General features: G+C 37.7%; 1 protein-coding gene across 1 annotated transcript in view; it reads left to right on the top strand.

The window, feature by feature from the left end:
* tlk1a (tousled-like kinase 1a) overlaps positions 1-20,264 on the top strand; it is a 62,098-nt gene that overhangs the window by 31,660 nt on the left and 10,174 nt on the right. The window contains exons 2-14 of the mRNA XM_052148566.1: positions 98-219; positions 3,601-3,672; positions 8,551-8,589; positions 9,395-9,470; positions 10,631-10,674; positions 10,907-11,002; positions 11,662-11,748; positions 13,729-13,821; positions 14,271-14,381; positions 15,706-15,842; positions 16,259-16,447; positions 18,529-18,595; positions 20,011-20,108. Of these exons, the coding sequence (XP_052004526.1) occupies positions 103-219; positions 3,601-3,672; positions 8,551-8,589; positions 9,395-9,470; positions 10,631-10,674; positions 10,907-11,002; positions 11,662-11,748; positions 13,729-13,821; positions 14,271-14,381; positions 15,706-15,842; positions 16,259-16,447; positions 18,529-18,595; positions 20,011-20,108 (1,226 nt within the window). The 5' untranslated portion in view covers positions 98-102. The remainder of the gene's footprint in view (positions 1-97; positions 220-3,600; positions 3,673-8,550; positions 8,590-9,394; positions 9,471-10,630; positions 10,675-10,906; positions 11,003-11,661; positions 11,749-13,728; positions 13,822-14,270; positions 14,382-15,705; positions 15,843-16,258; positions 16,448-18,528; positions 18,596-20,010; positions 20,109-20,264) is intronic.

Raw genomic sequence — 20,264 nt, 5'->3', positions numbered from 1 at the left:
TTTGTAAAGCATCATAGTCTCAATTACTTGTTTGACAATTAATCTCCAGCCGGATTTCATAATCGTGAAACCCCTATGTTTGTGTGTTATCGCTCAGGTGCTATGGAAGAGCTGCACAGTCTGGACCCACGCCGGCAGGAGTTGCTGGAGGCCAGGTTTCTGGGTGGTGTCAGTGGCAACACAGTGGGCAGCACCGGCAGCGCCAGCTGTGGAACCAAAGTAAGCGACAGAGTTTCTCCCAAGACTGTTATTTTACACGCATGTCCTTTTGCAAACAGTGGCTGTGTATAAAACATGAGGTAGTTGTCTTGCTGCCCATTAAATAACAGTATTTTTGTGTTAAGGCATCTCTTAAGGACACTGGTTTCAGACAGGCTTCCACAACGTCTTGCGGTTGATCTAGAACAAATTCAAGTGAGCTTTAGAGAAAACAATGCAAATATTTAATGACTGTTTAGTTCAACCAGTCGCTGCACAGAGGGTTGATGAATATTAAATTGAGTTATACATCTGGGTGATTCTCACAAAACCTCTCAAGAAAAAATTCCCAAGTCCTACTTAACATCAAAATCAAAAGAAAAAGATAAGAAATTATATTTTGCATTTAGAAAATAAAACCTATATTTTTAGAGCCATAAAGATGTTTTAATTGTGATATTATTTTCATGACAGATACGTTTTACCCAACAATTCTCATTACCCCAACATGAAAAAAGGTGGTTATACATGATACGGTGGTTATTATGATATTCTCATCACAGCTACACAAAAAAGTTCATTTTGAAATTCCCATTTCCACTACATGAAAAAAAGGTGGTCATTATGATGTTGTCATTACCGCTACATGAAATAAGGTGGTCATAATGATATACTCATTACTGCAATGCAAAAAATATGGTTATGATATTTTCATTACCGCATGTGAAAAAAGATCTCTTTACCACTACACGAGAAAAGATGGTTGTTGTTGTGATATTTTCATTCCGGCTATACGAAAAAAGTGGTTATTGTGTTATTTTCTTTGCCGCTACATAAAAAAGGTGGTCATTATGATATTCTCATTACCGCTACACATAAAATGTGGTTGTTGTGATATTTGTATTACCACTACACAAAAGAGGTGGTCATTATGATATTCTCATTACCACTACTCAAAAAACATGCTGGTTGTGATATTTTCATTACCGCTATATGAAAAAAATTACATTTTGATATTTTCATTTCTGCTAAACAAAAAGGTAGTCATTATGGTATTCTTATTACTGCTACTTGAAAAAGATGGTTATAGTGATATTGTCATTTACCGATACGTGAAAAAAATAAAAACAATTGTGATTTTTTTTTTTTCATTACGCTACACAAAAAAGGTGGTCATTGTGATATTCTCATTACTGCTACACAAAAATGGTGGTTATGATATTTTCATTACCACTGCACAAACAAAATTGGCTATTGTGAGATTTTCATAACCGCTACACAAACAATTTGGTTGTGATATTTTCATTACCGCTACATGAAGAAAGGTGGTTATTGTGACATTTTCATCAGGTGAAAAATGGTGGTCATTGATATTCTCATTACTGTTGTGTGAAAAATTATGGACATTATGATATTCTCATTATCACTACATGAGAAAAGTTGGTTATGATATTCTCATTTACGATACATAAAGAAAGGTGGTTATTTAGATATTTTTATTACGCTACATAAAAAAGGTTGTCATTATGATATTCTCACTACCGCTACGTGAAAATATTGGTCATTTACAATCTTATCATTACCACATAGTAGCAATCCCTTTGTACTGAATTTCAGTCATTGTAAAGCAACACACGTTTTTACTTTAATACTGTAAAATAAATTAATGTTATGGTAATGAGAATCATCATTGAAAACAATGGGAATAGTAAAAGTTCCGGATGTGTAACTGTAATGAGAATGGGGATGAAAATGTGCTTAAAGTGATAGTTCACCCAAAAATTCTCTCATCATTTACTTACCCTCCTGCCATCACAGATGTGTTCTTCTGCAGACTTCTGCAGAACACAAATGAAGTGTTTTAGAAGAATATTTCAGCTCTTTAGATCCATTCAATGCAAGTAAATGGTGACCAGAACTCTGAAGGTGCAAATATCACAAAGGCAGCATAAAAGTAATCCACACAATTTAGTGGTTTAATATGTTTTCTGAACAGTTTGGGGTGAGAACAGACCAAAGTGTAACTCTTTTTTTCACTATAATTCTTAACAGCAGTCTCTTTGGTGATCATGATTTCAAGCTTGATTACACTTCCTAGTGCCATGCAGTGCTCTGCAAATCCGTCAGGCACTAGGAAGTGTAATCAAGCTTGAAATCATGATCGTGCCTAGAGTCTGCAATAGCAAGATATATATATATATAAACAAAGTGTTATATTTTTGATAGCTTCATTAGACATTTATTAAACCACTGGAGTCATATGGATTATGTTTATGCTGCCTTTATTATATATATGGACCTTCAAAGTTCCGGCCACCATTCACACTGTATGGATCTACAGAGCTGAAATATTCTGAAAATCATAATTTGTGTTCTGCAGAAGAAAGAAAGTCATACACATCTGGGATTGCATGAGGGTGAATAAGTAATGAGGAATTCATATTTTTAGGTGAACTATCCCTTTAACTGTCATGAGAATAATGTCACAATGCAGAATCATAATTATCCTTAATGTAGTATTTATTTCCATTATGCAAAACTGTGTGTGTGTGTTGATTTTGGGGTTAAAAATAACATATGGCATGATCTTGATAGTTTTTGTGAGAATTTCCCGATTAGGCTGCCTTCAGAAATCTGCATTTGAAATGTTTCAGTCACAGCCAGTTTTAAAGATGATGCTCAATGTCTTCCTCCTTTAGTAACATAGCTTTGTTTCCATCCACGTGTTTTTATGCAAATTTTGTGATGATGCAAAAAATAATGCTTGATGGCAACATCAAAATGCAAATAACATTTCTAAAATGTGCATAAAAATTATACAAACGCTTTAGGGGGATACATTTTTAATTCTGTAACTATGACGGCAACACATTTAGCCAATAAATTGCTAGATTCGTATAAAATAAATCATGTGACTTGTGATTAAATAAATAGCTAGGCCTATATTGAATAATTATGGCATAACTGGACTAACCAGCAGACCAATATCATTACATAGCATCTCAAATGTTGCTCTGGTCATTAAGAAATTACGGAGCCAAAGCAGTTATCGAAATGATTGGCTGTTATTACCTACTATAGTGGCTAGAACTTTCATTTCCATTTCTGCTTTGCACCACTTTCCCCAGAAGTGTTGGTTTTCTTCTCTTGAACACATGGAATGGAAACGCTGCTTTATTTGCAAATTGTTTTTGCGATATTCTCTTTTTTTTTTAATGCATAATAATTACATTTGCAGTTTGGATGGAAACCTGACAGTAACGGACACTGTAAATACAAGTTATCAAATTGATAATTCATGACACCTATTGCATGAATGATCGCTCATTTACCTCTGCCTGTACTCTCAGCTGGCTCATTTGAAATGTATGTATAAGTAAGTCATGTGTTTCTTCTGTACAGACCTTAACAAACAACGAGTGTTCCAATCACAGTTTTGGTAGTTTGGGCTCGTCCAGTGATAAGGAGTCAGAGGTGAGTGGTGCTTCACTTCTCTAACTGTACAGACACTGTAAACAAAGTGTATTTCATTTGACATATTTTAGGAGTTACATTTTATACTCATTCACACACAGTATTTGTTTGTTTTGTATAAGATATCATGTTTAAGATAATTCACCTTGAATTCTGTATGCGGTGTGTGTGTGTGTGTGTGTGTGTGTGTGTGTGTGTGTGTGTGTGTGTGTGTATGTATACACCATAGCAATAAGCCAATCAAATGAGGTGTGTTGCATAGTGATTTTACCATGGTTAATTGCTGTTGTTAGACACAAAGCAAGTCCAATTATAAAATGGTGGCAGCTGTAAAGTACACTTATGTTTAATAAATGTGTTTTATAAGTGATAATAATCAGAATAAAAGAAAATTCCAAGTATCACTGAGTGTATATACTTTTCTTGGCAACTGTAAACAAACACTCAAAGATCATTCTATGAATAAATGATTAACACATTAATACAGAATTTAGTTGATGTGCAGTTGTGGGTGTGTATATTGAATATTTTACAGTGGGTTCAAATATGGATAATCCATTAAGATTATAGAGCCGTAACTATTAGTTTCATGAAATATTATTTTTAACCCTTAAATGAATACCTCAGGTCTTTTGTGACCCAGAAACTCATCCATTTTTTTTTTTGGAGTTATGCAGCCACCTCTTTAGAATTCCTCAACTATTCTGTTACACATAGTGTAAACATACAAAATTAGGAATAAAAAAAAAAAAGAATATATATATATATGTATAGATATGTGTGTGTATATGTAATGATATAGTATGACATATGAGGTATGTAATATTGTTTGGTGAAACCAATAGTAATGTTTTTTTTAGATTTTCTGCACTGATTTTGAGGGAAATTCTGTGGAAAAAAATGGTAAAATGGAGTATGACCCTCTTGCTGGTGATACAATTAGCCAAAATATTTTCATGTATTGTCATGTGTAGAACTTTATGAATGATGGGATTTGAATTCTGCAGAAATCTGTGGAGCTTTCCACAAGCTGCTGGCTGCAGTGCTTCTTTTAGCCAGTGAGATTGAACTAAATCACACTTTACCTAATAAACAGATGCAAGATTAATTATAAAAAAATATATATTTTGCGGGTGTACTGAAGCATTTGCTTCACACTGTGATGGACTGTGACTATTCTAATTGCTTAATGAATCCTGTTGTTAACTCGATTCATAGTTCAGCAGAGAATTTAGATGTTCTGCTGTGTTTCCTTTAAAACAAGGCATTAGGAAATTGATGCTGGTGTGACCGTTTGATTCATAGTGATGGGAAATGTTCCCTGTAATGAAACTCTGGCTCTGAGTGTGCTCAGGGCTGTCACTCTGCCTCATAGAGGAAGGTGTGTGTGCACACGCGCATGCGTGTGTGTGCGTGTTTAGTTTTTGTAGCAGACACAAGCTGGGTTGGCATCAGTCGTAACCCCCGATAGTTAAACCATCAGCAGGCAATGCACTTCCATGTGTGCGCCCACACAAACACACATTAAGTATCTTAGTAAAGCGCATTGTCCTCCCCTCCCCCTGCACAGCACACCTGCTGTCTGTGCCATAAATCAGAGCAGGAGAGGAGGAGAAAGCCAATGGAGCGAGTTATGAAGGGAGAGAGAAAGTGAGAAATTATACACTCCCCTGTGTGGCTGTGAGCTGCTTCTTAAGCCAGATGTCAGACACCTAAATGCTACAGAAACACACTAGAGATCGGTCTTGAAAGTTAACAAACAGACTGGTTGATTATTCATTCATTTTATATGTTTTTATTTGAACGCTTATCACAGTCCCCCACCTGCAGCCTGAAGCATTGACTCATTTAATGGAGGATTTGCATATTCATAATTGATTTGAATATACACACAGTATACCTGAAATATTGTATTTAGATTCTCAGCCCTGTTGACAGCAATAGTACCACATAATATCAAAGTCATTTGAGTTTATAGTTCACTAATAGTTCAAATAGTGCATTTGAACAAATAGTGCTGTGAAAAAGTATTTGTCCCCAACCTGATTTCTTGTTTTTGTTCTCATACTAAATAGTTACAAAAATTCTAACAAAATCTAACATAAAGCAAAGGCAGTCTGAATAAACACAAAATGCAGTTTTTAAATGATAATGTTATTTATTGAAGCAAAAAGTTATCCAATATCAACTGGGCCTGTGTGTATTTGTGTAAAACGTATTTGCCCCCTTAGTCACTAAATCCCCATATCTATAACACTGCATTCATATTGGGGTTCAACTGGACTAGACACACCCAGACCTGATTACTGTCAGCCCTGTTCAATCAAATCAACATAGAACTAAATAGAACTTTTTCAGCAGAATTAAGTTAGCTAAAGGTCTCTCTCAGTAGCACACTATGCCAAGTTCAAAAGAAATCCCAGAAATGATGAGGAAAAAGGTGATTGAAGTACATCAGTCTGGGAAGGGTTACAAAGCTATTTCAAAGGCTCTGGGACTCCAAAGAACCACAGTGAGATTCATTATCTCCAACTGGAGAAAACTTGCACAGTAGTGAACCTTCCCAGAAATGTCCAACCTTCCAAAATTCCTCCAAGAGAACAGTGACAAAAAAGCCAAGGACAACATCCAAGGAACTGCAGGCCCCTCTCACATCAATGAAGGTCACTGTTCATGACTGTCAGAAAGGCACTGGGCAAAATGCCATCCATGGAAGAGTGGTGAGGCGAAAACCAATGCTAACCCAGAAGAACATTAAAGGAGACCTATTATGCCCCTTTTTACAAGATGTAATATAAGTCTCAGATATCCACAGAATGTGTCTGTGAAGTTTCAGCTCAAAATACCCCACGGATCATTTATTATACCATGTTGTAAATGCCTCTTTTTGGGTGGAATCAAAAACACGCTGTTTCAGCTCATGCTTTACAGCTCATGCTTCGGATACTACAGCAACAACAAACCGTAAATGCCAGAGTTCTGCCATATATGTATGAATATATATATATATATATATATATATATATATATATATATATATATATATATGGCATCCGTGAATACAATCAGAGACAATGGTAACTGACAGTAAGCATTTTAGGGTTAAAAATGTAAAATAACGACATAACTCTGGTCTCTGTGAATACAATCAGAGACAATGCTAACTTTAGCTGCGTTAGCCGTGGAATCAGCTAACAAGCACATTTGGAAAGGCGATTTGCAAACATTCACAAAATATAAAGTGTGATACTTACATCTTCAGGATATTAAGCTGGAACATGAACAGTTGGTGCTGATTTTTGTATGTTTTGGGGCACATTTGCTTCAAAAACAAAACTTGTCCACTGCGTCTTCAGTGGCTCTGATGCCGGGAGTACATGAAGACTCACTTTTACAGCTAACAACAGAACACGTATGACGCTTACGAAGCTGAGACGTTATTCTTCTCATTGTATCTGCTTCAGTGCCGAAACAAATGTTGGACTGTGTGTAGATCTCTCAGGGGAAGATCTATGATAATAGGGTGGAGTCTGTCACAGTTGTGGGCGAGGCCTGGTCTAACGTGAGATCACTTTAGAGCAGAAACGAAAACCATTCATCATTTTTGATTAATAGAAATATAAGAGTGAGGAGTGGGTGGACTTTTAACATTGTAGGGTGGTTGTGTACACACTGCCGAAATGATGTACAAATACCATGGAAAAGTGAATTTTGCATAATAGGTCACCTTTAAGGCTTGTCTGAATTTTGCCAAAACACGCCTTGATGATCATCAAACCTTTTGGGGGAATGTTCTGTGGATTGATGAGTCAAAAGTGGAACTGTTTGGAAGACAGGGGTCCTGTTACATCTGGTCTAAATCAAACACAGAATTCCACAAAAAGAACATCATACATACAATCAAGCATGTTGGTGGTAGTGTGATGGTTTGGGGATGCTTTGCTGCTTCAGGGTGACTTGCAATAATTGAGGGAAAGTAATTCTGCTCTCTACCAGAAAATCCTAAAGGAGAACATCCGGTCATCAGTCCATGAGTTGAAGCTCAAAAGCATCTGGATTCTGCAGCAAGACAATGATCCAAAGCATAGGAGCAAGTCCACTTCTGAATGGATTAAAAGAAGCTAAATTAAAGTTCTGGATTGGTCTAGACAAAGTCCTGACTTGAACCTGATTGAGATACTCGTTAGGGCCACTGTGACATCACTGAGGGCTAATTATAAACACCAGCTTCACGTCTGTAGTCTGCAGCCCTTAACCTGCTCGCATCTAAAACCCTCTCCTCCCATTCTCCCCTTGTCTTTTTCCCTTTCTTTTTTCTCCTTTTCCTTTTCCCTTTGTCCTTTTTTCCTTTTTTTATTTCCTTCCCTTTTGCCTTTTATTCCCCCTTTCTACTTTCCTTTTATTTCATTCCCTTCTCTTTTGTTTTGTTTCCATTCCTTTTTTCTATTTTATTCCTTTCCTTCCCTTTTCCCTTTCATTTCCCCTTTACTTTAGTTTTCCCTTTTGCCTTCAATTTCTCCTCTCCTCTAATCTCGTTTCCATTCCTTTCCTTTTTGTTTCCCTTTTCCCTTAATTTTTTTCCTTTCTTTTCCTTCCATTTTCCTTTTTTGCCTTTTACTTTCCCCTTTCTCCTTTTCTTTCCTTTTCCCTTTCATTACCCCATGTTCATTTCCTTTTCTTTTCCTTTTTCCTCTCCTCTAATCTCCTTTCCTTTCCTTTTCCCTTTAACTATCCTTTCCCTTTCCTTCCTTTTCCTTTTTTCTTCTCTACTATTCTCTCTCATCCTTTCTTTCATTTCATACTCATCCTTTTCCCTTCACTTTTTCTTTTCCTTTCATTCTCTTCTCTCAATCTCTCTTCCTATTCTTTGTTTTGCAGGGATCAGATGGGAAAAGAGGATGTTCTCCTGCCTATTCAGTAAGTTTCTGTCCCTGTCATGTGAGAAATGAGAAGAGACTTAAATGATGGAGGTTCTTGGTTCAGTCACGTCAGCTGTCCTCTCTTTGGAGAGACGTGACATGTTTCCAGATACAGACTGGCCTAGCCTTCATGACAGTTTATAATTTCTGCAATAATCTCATATGAATCTTTGATTGTGAGTAAATTATATGAAGCAGCTATTTATAACATGCAGTCAGTTCCTGGATGTAGTTCAATAGCCTCTACTTTGAATGCTCTCTCTCTCTCTCTCTCTCTTACCTATTAAGACATTAGCATTTTAATCATCATATATAAATGTAGCATTTATGTATATACATACATTGTATATGTAGGACACAGTTGATCTCTTAATAGTGTTCTTGCTGGCAGACAGGAAGGTTTCAGCCCAAGCCAGTGAACGAGAACTCATCTGATCAGAATGCAAAGATGCCTTTGGCAGCACACCCCTCTTTGTCTGAAAAGAGCAGGCTATTTCTGCATCCTTTCTCCAGCAAGAAAGACAATAGAATGTGATTATTGGTGCAGGCCCCAGATCATGCACTCTCACATTAGGACTATTCTTAAAGTCATTTACAACTCAAAAGTCATTAAATAGTGTTTGAGGACTCACAATATGACATGATAATAGTTTTTCTCTGGGGCTGATATTAAAAGATTGTATTATTTGCTCTTTTTGGAAACTCCAAATTTAAATATGGTCCTCATTATGTGCTGAGACCAGCACTTTTGTGCATCAAGTGCAAAATAAGACACGAATAAATGTAATATCTGCCTTCTATAGACTCCCGAAAAGAAGCACTCTGAATCATCACGGGGCAGGAAGAGAAAGGCTGACATCCAATCAGAGAGCAGCCAGGGTAAACGTGCACACACACTCACTCACTCACTCACTCACTCACACTCTCTCTCTCTCTCTCTCAGTTCAAATTCAGTTCAAATGGGCTTTATTGGCATGACTCTGAAGTTGGGTTGCATGTTATAACGGTTCTAATAGAATATTAGGGATAATGGAATATCGTGATACCAAAAAATTTAAAACATTACGATATAATCTTGTTGTTAATTTCAGTACCATATTAAAATATGCTGCCATTAACTAAATGTAATGTAAAAACCATTTGTAAATAATAATTAAAAAAAAGCCTCTTTATGACCAAGTGTGATCATTAAACAGGAGACTGATGTCATTTAATGAAATAATATACAGTCACATGCGCTGGGTGCCACAGTATGACACAGTATGCCCTGTCATCTCCTTCACACACACACAAACACACACACACACACACACATTACCAGTCTAAAGTTTTGAAACACTTGAAAAACATTTCAATTTGAAATGTTTCTCATGATCTTAAAAATCTTTTGATCTGAAGGTGTATGCTTAAATGTTTGAAATTTGTTTTGCAGACAAATATAATTGTGCCACCATATTCACATTGTTTTTAATTACAAAACTAAAATTTCTTTTTTTTTTTAAATTTATGATTTGGAACAAATAATAAAGAAAAGCAGCCCAACATAGATGGGAACTCATCATAAAAAGCATCTCAGGGTGATTCCTCAAGAAGTTGCTTGAGAAAATATCAAGAGTTCATGTCTGCAAATTCTAGGCAAAGGGTGGCTACTTTGAAGATGCTCAAATATAACACATATAAACTCGATAAGACTTTAAGCAGTTCTTTTAGACAAGAGTTTTTTTATTTGTTGTTTAAGTATCTAATTAGTATCGATACTGAGGTACCAGTGTTGGTATCGTACCAAAGCCAAAATGTTGGTATCATAGCAACCCTACTTTGTAGAGTAGCACAATGAGTAGTCTGAAGCATTGAGTAATAGACATATTAAAAAACAAAATATCTATATACATAATAATTATAAATAATAGTAATAATAAAATACAAAGAAATGACACAGTAAATACAAAGAAAAAGTCTCTCTCTCTCTGTTTTTTACATATTTTTATCTTTTATGCTTCACTAACCTTTTGTATTTCATTTGTTAATTTCTTTCACAGGGAAATCTATCATTCGGGGACCCAAAATTAGTGATTATTTTGATGTGAGTATCTTTATATTTAAAAACTATTTTATTTGGAATAACGTGCACTGAAGAATTGTTGTTCAAGACATTTATCAAGAAAAGTAATTGGAGTTCATTTTGATTACACGTTGTCTTTAAAGGAAAAGTTGTGTGTATCATAATTTAAATGAGCAAGATTTTGTTGGACAAAACCTTTTTCAGCTGTTTTCTCTGTATTTTATTCCCATTTTAAATTCCATCTTTTCTGCAGTTTCAGGGTGGAAATGGGTCCAGTCCAGTAAGAGGACTGCCATCCGTTATCCGCTCACCCCAAAACTCACATTCCCACTCAACACCAGGATCCAGTGTACGTCCCAAACACATGCAATCCTTTCCATACGGCATCATAATCAAACAACTAACACTGTAAATGTGCATCTGTGAACATGTGTACATGTGCATGTCACAAATGGAGATGTCAAAAGTCACAAAAAAAAGATTTGTCAAATGATCTGATCTGTATGTTAAGCTTTGCATTGCAAATGCAGCCTAATAGACCTGCTGCTGTCTAGTCTGGCATTAATAATAATCATATAACAACATTGACAAGAAAATGAGAACCATTGTCTGCTCCATGTTCAATTCAATACAAACATCCAGTTACATACTCACACAGGGCCGTATTAACGCACAGGATTACCGGGTCTTAAGCCCCAGGGCCCATGGCAGTAGGGGGGGCCCGAACCCCCGTCGACATTCTCGGGAAGGCGTGCATGAAAACACATGATGTAAACACAGAGAAGGTGTACAACACATAAATCTGTCCATGTAGTGCATGATGATATGGTAATTGAGTCTGAACGTTACCCCCACCCCCCGCTCTGACGCCTGACAGAGGTCCAGTGAAACGTTAAGCTCTGGAGCCCCGAAGCATCTTAATATGGCCCTGCACACACACCTTGTGGTACTTGATGTTCCATCATATGTTCTTTTGATGACGTAAAGTCCTGTAATTGTGTTTTTCAGACCCGGCAGAGCAGCTCGTCTCCCACCAGTCTGTGTTTTGGGGCCTCTGTGATTTCCTCTAAACAGATGGCAGTAAAGAGCATTCAGGTGAGACCTCACATAAATACACTTACATTCACAAAACAACAGTCCTTTTTACATTTACAACTGTCAATGGATAAAAGCAATTCATCAAGATTAATCTCTTTTACGACATTTTGAGAGCAACAGTTTTTGTTGAAATGACACCACATCTGAGGGATAGTTGTAATTTGTGCAAACCGTGACAAATGATTTTCTCACAATAAATATTCAAATGTTTACAAAGAGTGAAATGGTTTAAATTGTCAGTTTTAAAAAGGTAATGACAAAAATTTGTATGATGGATTTTTGTAGTGTAAGATTGAAAGTCTTGGTCTGTACAAGGCTGTAATAAAATCTGCTAGGGATGGGATGATATGGTTATCTCACAATTCAGTTTGATACATGTAAAAAGGTTGAATAATAAAACTTTCTCATATACCTTTCTCTATAAGAAAGGATTCAGGCTGATCAGGTGCAGAACAAGCAATAGAACTGAACAGAACCTGTCCTGAAAAAGTATGTGAAATGTTTATTTTTTTTTTATAATTTGTTTATCATCAATATTTTAATCACAATTGAACTTTTTTTTTAAATGTAAAAATTCTACATTCTGTCGATTAATATTATTTATACCACGGTTTGTTGTATGGTTGATTCTGATTGGTTTACGACGTTCTAAGGTGTGCAATTATTTTTCAAGTAAACACACGGCTATGAAGTAGTTCCAGATCTTTACCACATAACGGTTCCATATCACTATGCCAAATTATTTCAGTTATTTCAAAGAGCCCTACAGGCTACCACAACAAAATAACAAGACATTGACATTGGTTAAAGTAAATCGGTTTAGAACGTCAAACACTCAACTGTTGAAACAGGGTTGAAAACAGTTGTTACGGATTACAAAAGAAATATGGCGATACTCGCTGCTGCTGTGAAGTGCTTCAACTTACATCTTGCCGATTTTGAATCGATGTTACTTCTGACGAGAGCGGCAACAAAAAGTAATCCCAGAAGCGATCTCTCTCTCTCTCATTTTCTGAGTTTGTCTCATTCCATCCCTCAAACACAAACACTCTCTCTCTCTCTCACACACACACACACACACACACACACACACACACACACACACACATTGAAAAACTGTTGTTGTAAGCAAGATGCTGAATCCGTGGCGGAAGAAAGTAGTTCCTCTCATAAGAGCGGACAAAGAGAGGACAAAAAACTGAAAATGTCTTGAGATAAAACCCTGAAAGATGTCTTAATGTGTGTTAAACTTGGTATAAGTGGAATAATTTACTCCGTTTAAAACTACTTTTAAATAATTCAACGGTCCGTTGTCAATTATTCTGTACATCATGAAATTGAATATATAATGATATGAGCCGTGGTGTTTCTGTTCAGTTATTAACGAGAAAGAAGTCTCGGGGTTTAGCGCATCTGTTCTGTTTGTGATCAAATAATAATATTTAATAATTTATATTTATTTTTACTTTTTATCTGACTGTAAACAACAAAGGATATTAAAAGACACATTATTCAATGAGAGTGTGTGATGACACACATTAAATGTTGAAATGGTTTGTTTTAATTGAAAGCACTTTTGAACAAAAAACAGGTGATTTTTCAAGTATTTCAGTACTTGCATTTCTAAAAGCTAAATTCATGCACTTTAAGGATCTTCTGTGAACCCTGTAAACAGTGTAGTAAAAACCGTATCAAGTGATGGAGAGATTATGATGTTTGAGGGGTCATTAATAATTTATGATCACATGGACATAAAACAATGTTGCAAATTTTGAAATATCGAGTAATGCCTTAATATGGTTCCCCATTTTCAAAATTCCATATATCATCCCATCCCTAAAATATACAGTATGCATTTAATCTATAGAAAAGGCATTTGAAAAGAAGCAGAAATATTTTCTGAATGCGTGGTATCAAGTTCCAAAACTTAACATAATATTATATTGATTATGTGTTTGTATTTTGTTCTTCCTGGAGACTGACCTGACAGTGGTGAAACTGGCCACTATTGAGAGCAATAAAAACCTGGACCTGGAGAAGAAGGAGGGCCGGATAGATGATTTGCTGCGGGTGAGAGGAGAGAGTGAGAGATGACTGGAAGATAGGAGGATGGAAAGGGGAAAAAGGAGGAGAAAATATAGACGAGAAGACTGGAATTAGACTTAATAAATATCAGATGGTTCATGATGTTGATCTGAGGAAATCAGTTTTTCTTTTATTTCCCAGAAAATAATAATTAAACATGCCAATTTTGGTTAAGCGAAAATTGAGTCTGAAAATCTGCACTGCAATGGTCTGTTTTTTTCTTTTTTTGCGTATGCCAACGAGCTCTTTCAAGTTTTGCATTAAAGCAAGTTAGGGCATTTAGTTTTAATTTAGGTATGAAACTGGTTTACATGACTATACCTTTCTGTGTTAATACCCTGTAAATTGTTTGGTCACAGTAGACCAGATGTGAATGGGCCTTTACCCCCCATATCTTTCTTTTTTAAATATTGTTCTTTTCCTCATCTCTACAGGCAAACTGTGATCTTGGAAGACAAATCGATGAACAACAAAAGCTTCTAGAGAAGTACAAAGAGCGTTTAAACAAGTGCATCACCATGAGTAAGAAACTTCTGATTGAGAAGGTGAAGAAACAACTTTACTCACAAACATCACAGCTGCTTCTGCATCACGCACACACACACTTTAATGAAAACACGTGAGACGGAGGCTTCATTCAAGTAACATTAATTCATCAAGATAAATGAAATAGTTGGATAGACAACAGGTTTGAACCATCTCCACAGTTGCTGACTATTTTGAATAATGTGCAGATTTTGCTGTTTCAGAAGGAAATTGGTACTTCACCATAGTGGCATGGCACACTGTTCAACCCCATGGCATGACCCACCGCTTGGTTGGAGCATCTTGTCGTCCTCATGACAAAGTCCATAGCAGTGCATATTTTGGTCCATAAGTCCTTAACCAGCTTACCCTTCTTCAATAGCAGTGCCCACATCAGCCTGCAGCTCAGCCACATACGCAAGCAGTAAAGAAACTGAGTTCTGAGCTCTAGCTACAGTGCTTGTGCCTGGGATTTGCAGATTTTATCAAGAAGCTGGGCTGAGACCCTTGGCTGTCTGTGGGGCAGCTGAGGCTCTGAATTCAACCCCATATTTGCCTCAGGGGCCAAATAGGCAGCTAGAGACTGTTACACTTTAGGGCTATCCAAGAAGCCTCAGTTCACAGCATCATCCATGTCCAAAAACACAATAAACCCTGCAACAGGCACTTGTGCAGAAAAGGGTGTACCTCACGTTTATGTCATGTCAGGGAGACAGTCCTCAAATGCCTGGTCGGTAGTTTTAGAAGAGGATGAGGACTGAGGAAGAAAGTTCCCATCCATTCTGTTAGCGGCCTGTATCGGGGGAGATGCAAGCCAAGGTAGCAGTCCGGGCATGAAACCGGGTCCTGTAGCGCCACACGTGCATGCTCCAGTCCAAGACATAAAGCACAAATGTGATGCGAGTCTTTCCTCTCGATATTGTTCCCACACTGATTCGGGCAATGCTGCACTTTGCAACATGCTTTATGCGTGGTAGTACTCATGTCCATCAAGTGTAAGTGTCCCTATAGACAGCACAAACTCACAAGGCGAGCAGCAAGCCAAAGCAGCCACACAACTAGCAGTTAGCGTGAGTCCCAGATGCAGTTGAAATTCAATCTAAGCACAAACGCAACACTTGGAGCAGAATTATCTTTCTTGGGGGAAACTCATCTTGATACCGGGTGTAAACTGGGTGTAACACACATTTATTTCTCATGATCTAAAATGATTATGTTTAACGAAAGGTTGCATTTTAATGTCATTATGTAACTACAAGCCTCTGACTGATGTATTGTAGTTTAATATTCAAGACAGTACAATAAAAGGGGTGTGTGTGTGTGTCTGTCTGTCTGTCTGTCCAGAGCACACAGGAAAAGCAGGCGTGTCGAGAGAAGAGCATGCAGGATCGACTGCGTTTGGGTCATTTCACCACCGTGAGACACGGAGCCTCGTTTACAGAGCAGTGGACAGACGGCTACGCCTTCCAAAACCTCATCAAGTGAGACACATAATGACTCTGAAACACACTGCTCACATACTACATAGTGGCAATTTATAAAGGAGTAGTTCACCCAAAAATGAAAAATGCTGTTAACATGGAGGAATAAGGAATAAAAGGAGGAAACAAAATTGGAGAAATACAGGAGAATGTCCTGGCTGCTCTTTTCCATACAACGATAGTGAGAGGGGAAAGCAGTATGGACTAATTTTATGATTCTTTTGTCATTTTTGAAGCTCGACAGCATCTGTACCCTTTCACTTTCTTTGTATGGAAAACAGCAGCATGAACATTTTGCAAAACGTTTGTGTTCCACAGAAGAGAGAAAGTCGAATGGGTTTGGAAGAACGTGAGGGTGAGTAAAACAACTTTCATTTTTAGTTGAAGGTGGTTTGTATCATTGTCTTTTTATGCAGGCAGCAAGAATGGATCATTCAACAGCGTGAAGACATTGAGAGACAAAGGAAGCTGTTAGCCAAAAGAAAACCACCATCAGCCAGCAGCTCACAGTCCCCTAGCACCAACACTGAGCCCAAACAACGCAAGACCAAAGCTGTGAACGGATCAGAGAATGACCCTTTTCTTAAACCCAGCCTTCCTCAGCTGTGAGTACATCGCTGATCACAGCTTTAATTCACCTGAAATGGGACTGTGGCTTCTTGTACAGCCGTGGACTTAAGTATTGGCAGTGACATATATTTTGTGTTTCACAAAGTTTTCTGCTTCAGTTGTTGTGGTGTTGATTCACATTGTTTCTTGATTTATTGTGAAGAGTGATCAGATGCATTTTAAATAATTGCAAAAAGCTTCATTGGCAACTTTTTTTTGGCCCTGGCACAAAATGACCACCCAACATCATTTCACTGATCATATCAGCAGCACCTGGGAAAGTGTGAACGAGTACTAGTCAGTTGAAATCACTCGATCATTCTGATTGGATTATAAGAGCAGACTGATTGCTATAAAATGAGGGAAGAAGTGCTTCCAATCATTGTGTTGTTGTTAGCAATGGTTACCTCTAAAGAATGACGTGCAGCCATCATCACTTTGCATCAAAATGGCCTCACGTGCAAGGAAATTGCTGCAAAGAATATTGCACCTGAAAGAACCATTTATCGGATCATCAAGAACTTCAAGGAGAGAGGTTCAACTGCAGTGAAGAAGGCTTCAGGACGTCCCAGAGTGTCCAGCAAGCGCCAGGACCGTCTCCTCCTGTGGAGTCAGCTACGGAATCGTGTCACCACCAGTGCAGAGCTTGCTCAATATTGGCAGCAGGTTAGTATGAGTGCATCTGTACGCACAGTGAGGCGAAGAATTTTGGACAATGGCCTGCTGTCAAGAATGGCAGAAAAGAAGCAACTTCTCTCCAAGAAAAACATCAAGGACAGACTGAAATTCTGCAGGAAGTACATGGAGAAGACTGGTGCAAATGTATTTTCTCTGATGAAGCCCCCTTTCCGACTGTTTGGGACATCTGGAAAATCGATAGTTCAGAGGAGAAACGGTGAACTCTACCATGAGTCCTGTGTCATGCCAACAGTGAAGCATCCTGAGGCCATCCATGTGTGGGGTTGCTTTTCATCCAAGGGAGTGGGCTCTCTCACAATTCTGCCCAAAAACACGGCCATGAATAAAGAATGGTATCAAAACGTCCTGCAAGAAAAACTTCTCCCAACAATCCAGGAGCAATTTGGTGATGATCCGTGCATTTTCCAGCATGATGGAGGACCATGTCACAAGGCAAGAGTGATAATGATGTGGCTCAGAGATCATTATATTGAAATTTTGGATCAGTGGCCAGGCAACTCCCTGGATCTTAATCCCATAGAGAACCTGTGGTCATAGAGAACCTGTGGCCAAGCAAAGCCCACAAATTGTGATCAACTCCGAGCACTAGTAAGGCAAGAATGGATCGCCATCAGTCAGGATTTGGCCCAGAAGCTGATACCCAGCATGCCAGAGTGAATGGCAGAGGTTATGAAGAACAAGGGTCAACACTGTAAATATTGACTCTTTGCATATATTGAATGTTTTTGCCAATAAAAGCCTTTAAAACTCATGAAACGCTTAGCGTTGTTTTCCAGTACACCATAGAAACATGTGAAAAATTATCTACAAATACTGAAGCAGCAAACTTTGCAAAACACAAACTTTTTGTCACTGCACATACTTTTGGCCACATCTGGAGAGTCACAAGTCATTACCACTTTCACAGATTAAAACCTTCGAAGAGCTGTAAAAGCCGTAAAAATTGCCAGATTAGCATTCCGGTAAATATACCACATCTGCTATTCACACAAAGCAATATTTAAAAGTATATATATATATATATATATATATATATATACGATTTTTTTACTTCAGAGTCCTTCAAAAACCATCTGTCAATGGTAAAACATCTACAATGATTTAATAAATGTTTCCAGTTTGATATGTTGCCTGGGAAAAATGTATTTGGTCAGAATTTTGTTTCTTTTGAATGACCGCCAGTGAAGTAACATGCTTTTTATAATCATAATTGTGTATTTCTGGCATCTACCAGCAGGGGCTAAGTGGGTGACCATAACCAGCCAATTCCTGACTTGTTGTTGAAGTTAATACTCATACTGTTGCCATAACAGATTTTAGTAGATTCATCTTCTGTATGGAGTTTCAGTTTCTTCTTGTTTCTGTTACTGTCCTGCAGGCTAACATTAGCCGAGTACCACGAGCAGGAGGAGATCTTCAAACTGAGACTTGGTCATCTCAAAAAGGTCAGTACTCCAGCCCAGTGGATCCCTTATCATTCAGATCCTGACGCATTGTGCAAAAACAATTAAATCATTTTCTTCTGTACAGAAGAACAGAGACATGATATATTATCTTTTTTTTTGTTGTTGTTATTCACTGATGAAGACACTAGACACATTTCTTATACATTGTTAATTTGGGTTTATGGAGATATTTAAGGGGCCAATAACTGTTTTTTAACAGAGCTGCATTGAACCTACGCCATAGCCTCTACGTGGTGGTTTGCATTTATAGTTCTATGTTGGTCTGTGTCATTCTGCAAGTGAAATTCAGTAGAATTTTCAAAAGTATTTTAAAGATTCAATAATCAATAAAATTTAAATTAACAAATAAAAAAAATATTTGTCCTGGGTAGCTCAACGAGTAAAGACGCTGACCATCACACCTGGAGTCGTGAGTTTGAATCCAGGGCATGCTGAGTGACAGGTCTCCTAAGCAACCAAATTGCCCCAGTTGCTAGGGTGGGTAGAGTCACATGGGGTAACATCCTCGTGGTCACAATAATGTGGTTCTCGCTCTCAGTGGGGCGTTTGGTGAGTTGTGGTTGATGCCGCAGAGAATACCGTAAGCCTCCACACGCGTTATGTCTCCGTGCTAATGCGCTCAACAAGCCACGTGATAAGATGTGTGGATTGACAGTCTCCAACAGAGGCAACTTTGATTCGTCCTTTGCAACCCGGATTGAGGCGAGTCACTACACCACCACGAGGACTTGGAGTGCATTGGGAATTGCGCATTCCAAATTGGGGAGAAAATGTAAAACAATTACTTGATTTAACTTGATATGCTATTGTAGAGCGGAGGAGGGCGGGGCCGGGCCGGGCTGGAACAACGCACGTCCAGTCCACAATCAGTCGGATGTGGGCGCACAAGGGATAAAGGTGGCCGATGACAAACGTTCGAGAGAGAGAGAATTACAGGCAGCTGATCTGTGTGTTTATGTTTGTGTGTTTTTCGTTTATTTCTTCATTAAACTATTATTTATATTGTCAAGCCGGTTCTCGCCTCCTTCCTGGGTTTCGGCACCAATGAAAAGCAGGTTAAGGGAAAGGAGCGCACCAATCACAGCTGTTGTAGTCTGTGTGAAGAGTGCGCATCAGGTTATGGCATAGAATTGATGCAAGATGTATATAAATCTGATTAACTCTTTTATTGCATTTATGCTTTTACAACTTGTTTAATTCTGTGTGATTAACTATTTGAATCTACTGACAGTTCTTCTGTTGTATTATATGACTTTAATTATATAATTAAATTGTATAATTGATTTTAAAATACATTTAATCTGCATGTAATATCAGCAGACTGTTCTTTTCATTTATACTTCATTTATTCTGTAATATTCCTGTGACATTCATGTTTTGATGTGTGTTTGTAGGAAGAGGCAGAGATTCAGGCGGAGCTCGAGAGGTTGGAGAGGGTGCGAAATCTTCACATCCGAGAGTTGAAAAGAATAAACAATGAAGACAGTTCACAGTATGTACCAGCACTATGATGACATCAGTCTCTGCATTTATGCATTTTCCTTTTATGTTTAATTCATACTGAACATTGATTCTTCTTGTAGTTGTGTCTTCATTACATTTACGGTGTAAAAAAAAAGGGGGGTTACTAGTGGACCTTACTAAGTAA

The sequence above is a fragment of the Xyrauchen texanus genome, chromosome 18 (assembly GCF_025860055.1).
Source record: "Xyrauchen texanus isolate HMW12.3.18 chromosome 18, RBS_HiC_50CHRs, whole genome shotgun sequence".
Classification (NCBI taxonomy): Eukaryota; Metazoa; Chordata; class Actinopteri; order Cypriniformes; family Catostomidae; genus Xyrauchen; species Xyrauchen texanus.
This window is presented reverse-complemented; position numbering and strand designations above follow the sequence as displayed.